At 41.4% G+C, this 12,595-nt stretch overlaps 1 protein-coding gene across 6 annotated transcripts in view; it reads right to left on the bottom strand.

Annotated features, from left to right (window-relative positions):
* Positions 1 to 12,595, bottom strand: part of LOC124122540 (arginine-glutamic acid dipeptide repeats protein-like) — a 173,778-nt gene that overhangs the window by 142,238 nt on the left and 18,945 nt on the right. For 2 of the 6 annotated variants that reach the window (XM_048394241.1, XM_048394239.1), the window contains exons 1-2: positions 9,964 to 10,275; positions 5,103 to 5,173 (exon numbers count right to left, since the gene is read on the bottom strand). In XM_048394241.1, the coding sequence (XP_048250198.1) occupies positions 5,103 to 5,173; positions 9,964 to 10,258 (366 nt within the window). In that variant the 5' untranslated portion in view covers positions 10,259 to 10,275. Of the gene's footprint in view, positions 1 to 5,102; positions 5,174 to 9,963; positions 10,308 to 12,595 lie in introns of those variants that run through there. The other 4 variants (XM_046485593.2, XM_048394240.1, XM_048394242.1 and 1 more) reach the window with 4 other exon arrangements.

The raw sequence follows: 12,595 nt of genomic DNA, 5'->3' as shown, positions 1-12,595 counted from the left end.
CGACCGCCCTATATAGTGTTGGAAAAAACATTGTTATGTGAACATTAACACACAAGCATTCAAGCATAAATACCTGTGAACTTGAACTAATTCAGGTGTCACCATTGGTGGGTACAAGCATATGAAGTTTCACAACCATACATGGTGACCATCTCATCCACCAGGTTTCAAGATGTGAGAAGATTTTATATTCATATTATTCTAAATCAAAGATGGCTACCTGGAAAAGTATCACTGGATTGCCTGGTCCAGACTCGAATATTACAGGCCGCCATCATAAAGTTATTCCTGAGTACGTCATTAAAAAACGAAAACGAAAACACACTTGTCCAACACACTTTGAAAAAAATGCCATTTGTTATCATCTGTTTCCATGGAAACACCATATCTCAGCATGAAGCACTTCATGCAGTGGTGGGTCTACCCTACACTGGGACTAAAATAAACACTGCACTTTATGAATATTCATGACTGTATTAACTTTCCGTTTTCCAAGCCTATCAATTTATTCATTTCAATAAAACAACATTTATCCAACAAAAGACTTGCAGCTTACCCCAACCATCAAATGGCACTGAAACCTTTTGTCAAGGCCGTACATACATTTTTAAATGAGCAATATACAATCGAGGTATGCAGGCTTGACATTTAGTACAGCTCTAGCAGAAAGGATCAATGCACCAAGGACGAGATCAGTTCATCAAATTATCCAGAAAACAACCAATTTACCAATAATCAGATGACTTTAATAGCCAGCTAGCTACAGTAGGCCCCATGAGGCTGATAAACACCCTCTTTGCTATCTATGCTTGCCAGGCTGAGAGCACTGCCACTCAAAGAGAGTCACTAGCAGTCAACACATTCATGGTGATCTAGCCATAAATTCTTTCACAGCTATCCAGCCATAAACACTCTCACAATGATCTAGCCACAAACGCTCTCCGATATATCTACACGTGATGATTCGGGCTAGAATTGGTCTTCAGTTACCCATGTTTGTAAGAGGTGAATAACGAGATCAGGTGGTCAGACTCGTTGACTTGGATGATGCATGTAACTGTATCCCAATTACGTAGATTGATGCTCATGATGTCACTCACTGGATTATCTCAAAAAACAAACGAATAAACACAACTATCTGGCCACAAACACTCTTACAGGTATCTAGCCACAAACACTCTCACAGCTATCAAGCTAAAAACACTCACAGCTATCTAGCCACAAACACTCACAGCTATCTAGCCAAAACCACTCACAGCTATCTAGCCAAAACCACTCACAGCTATCTAGCCAAAACCACTCACAACTATCTAGACACAAACACTCACAGAAATCTAGCCACAAACTCTCCCAAAGCTATCTAGCCACAAACACTCCCAAAGCTATCTAGCCACAAGCACCCTCACACCCAAACAAGCACTGTGTGATTAGTTTGCTGTGGCCAAACCTAGCTACAAGCATACAATGAAAACATTCCAAGATATTCAAAATCACTACTGATACATAGCGTAGCTCTCATCATGATGGCAGAATATACAAAGACGAGTCGTGTGACAAAGGATTGCAAGAGATGGCTTTGAATAAGCACACTGCCTCGCTGACGAGACCAACCCTCAGAGCGTGGCCAAGTTGATTCACAAAGGAAGGGAGGCAACTCTTGTTTTCCCCTAATCGATCACAAGTCAGCACAAAGGCAAGCACTCAGGCCCAAGGCACCAACTTTCTTGCATCAATAATAAATGGTAGAATCATCTGTCATCTCTCAATCTCTCGTCTTGCGCGACACCCTATCTTTACGACACTTAAGCACAAGCAAGGCTCACATTTTGTGCTGCCATTTTCACAGAATACAAAAGAAGGACACATGTTTCTGGTAAAACATGTCCAGTTTTCTCACCGGCTGTCCAGTAGATGGTGGAAGAATTAAAGCACTTTAGTGTGTAGAAAGCTAAGAGTCCAATGCCGAGCCAATGAGTTGAATCACAGCCGGGAAGAGCAAAGCCTTTCAACTGCTATGATTTTATTGCTTGACAATTAGGTTGCCATGGTAACCGTAACAAATCAACTGCCATTGTCAGTTTACCATCTTTTTCAATTAATTTTGGACATAAAACAACCAGATTTGTCACACAAATGACATAAAGACTATTTTTGGTTAATAATTAAAATGTGAGAAAAAAATTAAAAACCCATTAAACAGTTACTGTCACAAAAAATAATCTTTGTATTTTATTAAATGTGTTCATGATGCTATATTACCATGATTAAATAGTGAATTGTGTGAATTTTTAAAAAATTTGACTTGTCATGGACATGAAGGTAATTCTTTCTGATAATTGAGTCGTAATTTTAGAAATATCATGAATTGGACTTAGGCGACACTTAAATCATTTCTTAAGCATACAATAAACACAGAAGGTTATTTTCTTCATCTACTACCATATTATTACAAAATAGTTTAATTTTTTTTCAAATGTACTCACTTTTACAATATTAATATGTGAGTGAGTTTAAAGGCTGCCGTTATCACGGCCTGTCAGCTTAATGTGGGAGGCAAGTCTGAAGTGATGCAGGTCTCAAACGTTAACCACTTTGTGAAACCCACGAGCACGGGTATGTTGCTGACAGGCTGAGAAACATAATCAGGGCAAACCGGGATTCGAACCTAGAATCATAAATTTGGGGCGTGCCCAAGGGATGCAACTCTGCACAGGGAACTGCATCGCCTAACACGACTAGGCCACGCGTGCCCCCATAATAAAAATGAAATATAAAATGCTACATCAAAGAATAGAACTTTAGCCACCAACCAACTCTTGAACCAAAAATAGATCGAAATATTCTTCAGCTGATACCATATTTCATTTTAAAAAATCTTAATGTTCTTTCAAATGTTCTCTTAAAATTATTTTGAAAACAATTTTACCAAAACATTTGGGAGTAAGTACATCAGATAGTTTATTCTAGGAAGCAGGTCAAGATACAGGTGTCAGATCCTTCTCAAATCAACATCAACAGATGGTGCTTGGTTTGTTTGTTTGATTATTGTTTAACGCCGCACTCCAGCTATATGACGGCGGTCTGTAAACAATCAAGTCTGGACCAGACAATCCAGTGAGTGACATCATAAGCATCGATCCACGCAATTGGGATCGATGACATGCATCAACCAAGTCAGTGAGCCTGACCACCTGATCCCGTTAGTCGCCTTTTACGACAAGCATAGTCGCCTTTTACGGCAAGCATGGGTTGCTGAAGACCTATTCTACCCCGGATCTTCATGGGACTAACAGATGGTGAAAGAAGCAGACAATATTCACCATGCTTACTGCACCAGTGTCTTCATCATGTTCATTAATGAAATGATGAACAATACCTTTACAACAAAGGAGGGAAAACGAGGGCTGGCAAAAAAATATTGATTACGGAATTATTGTCGATTGGAAGAAATATTAACAATTATCTTTATGAAAATGGTGTCATCAATAAAATGTTACAAAAGCTATTTGGATGAAGGTTTAGATTAAGACTTGTTATTGTCAATAATGTCAATTGCTGAAGATGGAAAGTAACTGTTTTTGTTATACATGTATCTCAAATGTCCACAAAGTAATCACTGAATAAATGTGCCACCTCTCACCAGTGGAGTGGACTCTTTTCTGCGTATTTGATCAAAGTTACTTCCCCCGATATTTATCGCTAATTGATCGATATTTAGTTAATGATTATAGATTTCTATGATCTGTATCGACAGCCAGCCCTAGTGAGTTCCGAATAGAACGAAATATTAATCAGTCAGTTCTCTTGGCAAATTTTTCTATTTTCTGTCAAACTGTCCAATAGTATTGTTTTTGTGTGCAATTGACCTTTCTATCCGAAATATATCAGTTACAATTTTCATAAAGTTTTCAAATGACAATTTGTTTCTTTTAATATTTGATGTACATATGTACATATGAATGCCAGCATGATGTGATTGGAAAGATAATCAGAATTGTACCTGAGCACAATAGAGCAATTCGCAAATGTAAACGTTGTAAATTTTTCAATCTTAGCATATTCTGGGCGTAAGATTTCCTGTATTTTCAATGAACAGGTATGCATTATATAGTTCAGATAACTACTATCGTCAGACTACCCTGTCATATAAGCAAAGATGCAGCATAAATAAAGCTCATGAAAAAATATGCATCTATAATTCATATAACTGGAAAATTGCAATCTGGGATGCTCTGGTAATGTGCTATAAACATGTCAAAACCGCATTATCAGTGGTTCATATTGGGGAAGGGAGTGACTATTTCCATCGGGAGCCATCTCTGTTGTTTTCGTATTTACGAAAAATGGCATCAGTCACGCTGAATGTTGTCGATGGTCCAATTATTGATTGGCCATCTGATCCCAAAGGTAAATCGTATTCTTAATAAATGTTTGAAGACAATATATATTTTCCTTCCCATCAGTAACTTGCAGAAAATTAAAAACTGTGCTCGCCAATGGAAATATAACTTGGAACTATTCGTTTTCAACAAATGGGGGCCCACTTTATTTTATTAACAGAGATGACTGCAGGTGGGCCCACATTTTAGAAAGTCGATAGTTGTCATATGTTGAGTGTGATATGTACATCTTCTTTGGTTGGTTTAGTGCTGGTAGCAATTTTCTAGCTGGTAGTGTGCTATAAACATGATAAATGATGTACTCTGGTAGTGTGCTATAAACATGATACAGGATGTACTCTGGTAGTGTGCTATAAACATGATAAATGATGTACTCTGGTAGTGTGCTATAAACATGATAAATGATGTACTCTGGTTGTGTGCTATAAACATGATACAGGATGTACTCTGGTAGTGTGCTATAAACATGATAAATGATGTACTCTGGTAGTGTGCTATAAACATGATAAAGGATGTACTCTGGTAGTGTGCTATAAACATGATAAATGTTGTACTCTGGTAGTGTGCTATAAACATGATAAATGATGTACTCTGGTTGTGTGCTATAAACATGATACAGGATGTACTCTGGTAGTGTGCTATGAACATGATAAAGGATGTATTCTGTTAGTGTGCTATAAACATGATAAATGATGTACTGACCACTCGGAAATACTTGACGGCACACACATAGTACGGCTGGTCGGGGCGGTTGTTCTCAATGTATACACAATCTGAAAATATACAGATAATTCATTAAGGGTGGGTCAATAATTGGGTACACTGATGGCGGATAATCAGGAACAGCATGGAAGACTATATCTGGAGTGAGTGAGTGAGTGAGTGAGTGAGTGAGTGAGTGAGTGAGTGAGTGAGTGAGTAGATAGGCAAGTTGGTGGGTGTGTGGGCAAGTGAGTTGTTTGTTTGTTGTTTAACAGCTATATGAGGGCAGTCTGTAAATAATCGAGTCTGGACCAGACAATCCAGTGATTGACATCATGTGCATTGTTCTATGTTGACAAGCATTAACCAAGTCAGCTAGCCTGACCACACAATCCCGTTAGTCAACTCTTACGACAAGCATAGTCACCTTTTACGGCAAGCATGGGTTGCTGAAGACCTATTCTACCCCGGATCTTCAGAGGGTGGGTGAGTGAGTGGGTTGGTGGGTATAAAAGCTGTGTTGGTGGGTGAGTGAGTGGACAGACACACGAGATGGTGAGTAGGCGATTGAAAGGATGAGTAGGTTGGTGGGCGGGCGATTTAGAGGATGAGTGGGTTGGTGGCTGGGCAATTTAGAGGATGAGTGGGTTGGTGGGTGGGCATATAGGTGAGTGAGTGAGTGAGTCAGTGGATGGCTGGGAAAGACAACTGTAAACACAGTCAATCTGTTTGAGCATATACTCCTGTGCATAGCGCTTGTCAAGTTACCAACAATGGAATCAAATCAATAATCACTTAAGAAAATATATTCCATTTCCTTGACTTGTGAGGAATAAACCCTGTCCTCTGAGACAAGCAATCACCTCTACAACTCAACGATTCCACTGCTCCCACAAAACACATCAGATTTCCTGGTCACTTGGATGAACATAAATACACTTTTAGTCCGGAAAAGGTGTCAGTAAAAACCTCATTAATGAGGGTTTCATTCCAGTGTTAAGTGATGGTAATGGGTTTTCATTTTGTCAGAGCAGCCGATTCATCATTCCCAGGCAAGTGGGAGGAGGGACTTCCATGCAGGAAGCAGGACACTCCCCTAATAACATCAGCAATTTGGATTATTTTGTCACATGTTATATTTTTTACAATGTGGAACATCTGTTTGACAATCCTAGAATGCCAGGGCAATGTGTTTGGTCCTGTTCCAGCTTATCATAGAAATTTAAGTATCAATGTGGAACTGAGTTTATGTAGAATTAAGTTGAACAACATGGAATTATGTGGAACTACATGGAATTATGTGTAAAACCTCACCTCACCTTCATCAATATCAGCTCAACCTTATCCATGTCTGCGGACCTCTAACACTACATACATAAAGACACACTGCTGTGGTGTTCAGGTTTTGGAGCAATGACATCCTGTGATTCAAGATATGCCTTGACATCCTGGGATTCAAGTGAGTGAGTGAGTGAGTTGGGTTTAATCCTGCTTTTAACATTATTCCAGTTATATCACGGCGTGTCAGCTTAATGTGGGAGGAAAGCCCGAAGTGATGCAGGTCTCAGACTTTTTTCCACTTTTGTGAAACCCACGAGCATGGGTATGGTGTTGACAAACCTAGAAACATAATCAAGGGCGAACCAGGATTTTAACCCTCAATCATAGGTTTCTGGCATGGCCAAGGGACGCAACTCTGCACAGCGAATCGCTGCACCTCAGACAGCTGGGCCACCCTAGCATCATGGGCTTTTCATTCAAACTTTTATACAATATTTAGTACTGATACTTCAAAACAAGAGGAAATAAACACAACCATCCACGTAAGTCGCAAAATCATAGGCAAGTAATTTATGCTGATTTTTTACGAGTGTCAAATGTGTGCTCCAATACATCAGTGACCTCAGATTTACAAGTCTTTTAACCCCCCTCCATTAGCTGACCTATGCCATGTAAAATGCTTTAAAGACTTGTGCAGCCAATACAAGCCTTGTCAAGTTCTCAAGCAACATATCCGCATGGGAGGGATCCAGTATCACCACACTGCAGAGAGAGGGATCCGACACATTGTGCACATTGCTCAACAGTGGTGTTGGTAATCTCCTCAGGGAATACGAACTCATATCACATGACATTGATGACAGCTGTTGAAAGCTCGTATAACCAGCGTCTATGACATTCGTTAATCACTGGTGAGAGGTGAGAGGGCAGAGGTGAGAGGGTAGAGGTGAGATATGGGCCTAGTGTCTCTTAACAGACAATGGCAATATATCACATGAGCACTGTTTATCCGTTAGTTCATGCTGACGTTGACGTAACAAACACCATCTTCATTTACCATTCTCTCATCTGGATCAAACGATTTCAGACTTGTCTTGTGCATTGAACAAGGCCATTTGGGTAATCAAGATTCACATAAGTACTAGCTCCTTGTCTTGGAGCCCATTGAGTTGATAAACACTTGTATCCCTGCGTGTTGTTTCGTGTGGCGTTTATGGGACGTTTATTGAGTCAGGTGTGCTAATCAATGAAGGATGTGTTAATAAACGGAGAGAGGCTTATGACAGATAATGCGGTATATCTAAGTTATCTACCCTTGGTTGTAACCATGGTTATTGTTTATTTGTTGTTTAACACCTCACTCAGCAATGTTCCAGCTACATGCATTGGTTATTTTGTGTGAAGATGCAGCTTCGTGTATGCTCATCCAATCATGTGTCGCCTCTCCCACCTGTGTGCATCTGGCATGGAATGTCAACATTTTCTCGTTAGTGACTGCTCTGACATCCAGAGTCAAATGTGACATGACGTTCTCCCACGACCTTCGTCCTGTATTCCTCCTTCAACAGGTCAGAGGTCACCATGGTCTTATGTTCTTGATATATGACCTGTCTTAGTACACCGAGGGGATGAAATGTCTAATCTCTTTAACTTGGTCAATTTGACAGGCGATTATCTTCATTACTTGACATGACACCTCGTCTGATGAGGGAGTGGGTGAGATGGTGGGTGAGATGGTGGGTGAAATGGTGGGTGAGTTGTTGGGTTGGATGGTGAGATTGTGGGTGAGATTACCAGTGAGGTTGTGGGTGATGGTTGGTGAGATTATGGGTGAGATTATGGGTGAGATTGTGTGTGAGATTATCAATAAAACGGTGGGTGAGATGGTGGGTGAGATGGTGAGATTGTGGGTGAAAACAGTGAGATGGTGGGTGAAATTGCTAGTAAGATGGTTGGTGTGTGATGGTGGTTGAGATGGTTGGTGTGTGATGGGTGTGTGATGGTGGATGAGATTGTGGATGTGATGCTGGGTGTGTGATGGTGGGTGAGATGGTGGATGTGTGATGGTGGATGAGATGGTGGGTGTGTGATGGGTGTGTGATGGTGGGTGAGATTGTGGGTGATGGTGGGTGAGATGGTGGGAGTGTGGGTGAAAACAGTGAGATGGTGGGTGAAATTGCTAGTAAGATGGTTGGTGTGTGATGGTGGATGTGATGCTGGGTGTGTGATGGTGGGTGAGATGGTGGATGTGTGATGGTGGATGAGATGGTGGGTGTGTGATGGGTGTGTGATGGTGGGTGAGATTGTGGGTGATGGTGGGTGAGATGGTGGGAGTGTGATGGTGGGTGAGATTGTGGGTGTGATGGTGGGTGAGATGGTGTGTGTGTGATGGTGGGTGAGATTGTGGATGTGATGCTGGGTGTGTGATGCTGGGTGAGATGGTGTGTGGGTGATGGGTGTGTGATGGTGGGGGTGTGATGGTAGGTGTGTGGTAGGTGTGTGATGGTGTGTGAGATGGTGGGTGTGTGATGGGTGTGTGATGGTGGGTGATGGTGTGTGATGGTTGGTGAGATGGTGGGTGTGTGATGGGTGTGTGATGGTGGGTGATGCTGGGTGAGATGGTTGGTGTGTGATGGTTGGTGAGATGGTGGGTGTGTGATGCATGTGTGATGGCTGTGTGATGGTGGGTGAGATGGTGGGTGGGTGATGGTGTGTGATGGTGGGTGAGATTGTAGGTGATGGTTGGTGACATGTGGTGAGTGTTCTATCCTGGTAGGTAGGGACATGAGACACCAACTGGGAGGTGCAAATGAATTCATCACAGAGTGAGTGAGTGAATGTTGTTCCACGCTGAAGTCAACAATAGTCCAGCAGCTGTATAACAGTCAGTAATAAAGGATACTGCAACAAGTTACTGGAGTGAGTGAGTGAGTTGGGTTTAACGCCGCTTTTAACAGTATTCCAGTTATATCGCGGCGTGTCAGCTTAATGTGGGAGGAAAGTGATTCAGGTTTCAGACATTTACCACTTCGGTGAAACCCACGAGCACGGGTATGGTGCTGACAAACCTAGAATCATAATCGGGGCGAACCGGGATTCGAACCCACAATCATAGGTTTCTGGCATGCCCAAGGGACGCAACTCTGCACAGTGAATCGCGGCACCTTAGATACCATTACAATCCTTATATTATTCAACATTTGTTTGTTTGTTGTTGTTTAACGCCTCACTCAGCAATATTCCAGCTATATGACAGCGTCCTGTAAATAATCATGTCTGGACCAGACAATCCAGTGACTGACATCATGAGCATCAATCCACACAATCGGGATACGATGACATGCATCAACCAAGTCAGCAAGTCTGACCACCCGATCCATTTAGTCACCTCTTACGACAAGCATAGTCACCTTTTAAGAGTCATGACAAGCATGGGTTGCTATAGACCTATTCTAACCCAGATCTTCCCGGGTCTAAATATATATTTAAATGTATGGTTTTAATAACCATCCCCCTCTGTCAATTTTCTATGCCCCCAGGATGCTTCTGCAGCAATTATGGTACATGTAAAATGTCTCACCTCCGGGTCGGTACTTCACTCCATCGTCTGTGGTATACGAGATGATATCATCCCCCTTCTTGCGTAACACCCCTGCACCACGGTTGCGGCCACCCTTGCGTCTAGGTGGTGCACCCTGCACTATAATGTCCACCACTGCGGTGCTCTGGATCTTGTTCAACGCTTTCTTCACAGGTTTTTTGTTGTTCTTGTTCCTCTTTATCTTTCTCCTCCTGATGCCTCCATCTTTGAGAGGTGCTTTGCTGGTGTCTTCCCCGCCAGCATTATTTTCTTTGAGTACAGGAGAGGTTTCCATGACAACCGCCACACCCTCCACTGTCACCCCCTCGTCACATTGGTCAGATCTGAAATCAGAAAGTTGTAGTCCAGTGAACTTGAGACAGACATAAGACACGTTTATCAGAGTCTAGGTTTTACATGACTCGTAATTCATGCTTGTTAGTTTGTTTAACGCCACACTCAGCAATATTCCAGCTATATGACAGCGGTCTGTAAATAATCGTGTCTGGACAAGACAATCCAGTGATTTGCATCATGAGCATCGATCCATGCAATTGGGATCAATGACATGCATCAACCATGTCAGCGAGTCTGACCACCCGATCCCATTAGTAACCTCTTACGACAAGCATAGTCGTCTTTTGCGGGAAACATTGGAACTTCTATTTATGGATCACCATGGCAATTCGTAAATGGTGTTGACGACACACCAGCCAATCAGCTGCAAGTATTTCTGTCTTGCGCTTTCTGCAGTCATAGTGTTTTTAATAGCAAACAAGCTCCAAGGCTATACTGAAAGATAAGGTGTGGAGGTGTATTTATTCTATCCTCCTGATAAGCAAGTCTAGATATGTGGACATTGGACTTTTACAAGTCTAAAGCATGGCTGGGCCTGTCGAAAAAGTAGTAGTGAGTAAGTATGATTTGACACCGCTTTCAGCAATGTTCCAGTAATATCACGGCGGGGGACACCAGAAAAGGGCATCACACATTGTACCCATGTGGGGAATCGAACCAAGTTCTTCGGCGTGACGAGTGAACACTTTAACCACTAGGCTTCCCTGCTTTTATAAGTATTACAGTTATATCGTGGTGTGTCAGCTTAATGTGGGAGGAAAGCCCGAAGTGATGCAGGTCTCAGACGTTTACCACTTCGGTGAAACCCTTGAGCACGGGTATGGTGCTGACAAAACTAGAAACATAATGGGGAGGAACCGGGATTCGAACCCACAATCATTGGTTTCTGGCGTGTCCAAGGGACGCAACTCTGCACAGTGAATCGTGGCACCTTAGACAACTGGGCCACCTGTGCCCCCTATTTTGACAAGGCTATGTAAAACCCTGAGAGACGATATGCTAGGTGTCACACATCAATTTACCGAAATAAACCCAAAAAGGGTAAGCCACTGCCTGCTGACCTACCCACAACCTCCACAGAGGACAGAGCTAAGTACACTTCTGGAAATGTTCATCATGTTCATAGATTAGTTTTAAATGTATTGTTTATGTTCATGCGAAAACATCTCAAAACTTTTTTATCTTGTGTTCTGGTACCTTATTTTTGTGTTTAGGAAAATGGGATTTTATTGAAAATATGTTTGAAAAGAATAATCATGATTCACACTGATGAATATTTTAAAAGTTATTTGCAACAAAAAATACATTGTTGCAAGATGTAGCATTAGAAATTGGCACAAATCCTATAGTCCTTGCCGAATTGCCCATCAGTTAAGGTATAAGGACTGGTAGAAATTTGCCCATTTCAAGTGTTTTGCCCGTGCCCCCTTCTAAACATGCTAAAGAAGGAAGGATGCTTCCATCAGTGTCAGCAGTGATTGGGAAGGAAATTTTGTTCTGGGCCCTATAGCCCCATTATTACAAATTTTATGAGCCATTTTTTGCAAGAATTGGCCATTTACTTTGCTATACGGACCATTGATAATTGCAAACGGCCATGAATTCAACATGACATAAAAATGATTGCCGCTGAATAAAACATTTGATCCTTTATAATGTTCATCTTGAGCTTCAAACAATAAGGTCATTTCCACAACTACTCTCGCTGTGACAACTTACAAACAAAACTCAGTCTCCCTGGTGATAACACCCTTCATGCTACAGCGGATTTGCTTGGTTATCGATGACAGTGATAAAATTTATTATTTTCCCCATCACACATCTTCACGTTATCGGAAACAACATATCAATAAATCAGAACTGAATAACGCAATTTGATCCTATTGTTACACTATCTGGTAATATAAAGTGTCCATTGTATGTATGGATTTATCTTTTTATTTATTTATATTATTCAAATTATCATTCAATAGTGCTTGCATAAATTTTGGCAAAATTGTTTGTGAATTGTAAAGGTGTAACGATATGGTGGGGTTGCGATACAAATCCTGATATTTTGGGTGCAATGCAACGCGTATCCCATAACAGTACTTTTATTTCATAAGATGGTATTCTTTCTTTTTGCAGGTGATTCACAACCCTGAATCATTTGTTTTTAAATTTCAGAAATCAAAGATGGGAAATTGCTGGGCAGAAACATATTGGTAGAGGTCACTGTGAATGTTATGCTATTTATGTCCAACCGTGAAATACCGTATTCAATGTAATAAGCGCC

This window comes from Haliotis rufescens, unplaced genomic scaffold, assembly GCF_023055435.1.
Source record: "Haliotis rufescens isolate VD_foot unplaced genomic scaffold, xgHalRufe1.0.p SCAF_13, whole genome shotgun sequence".
NCBI lineage: Eukaryota > Metazoa > Mollusca > Gastropoda > Lepetellida > Haliotidae > Haliotis > Haliotis rufescens.
This window is presented reverse-complemented; position numbering and strand designations above follow the sequence as displayed.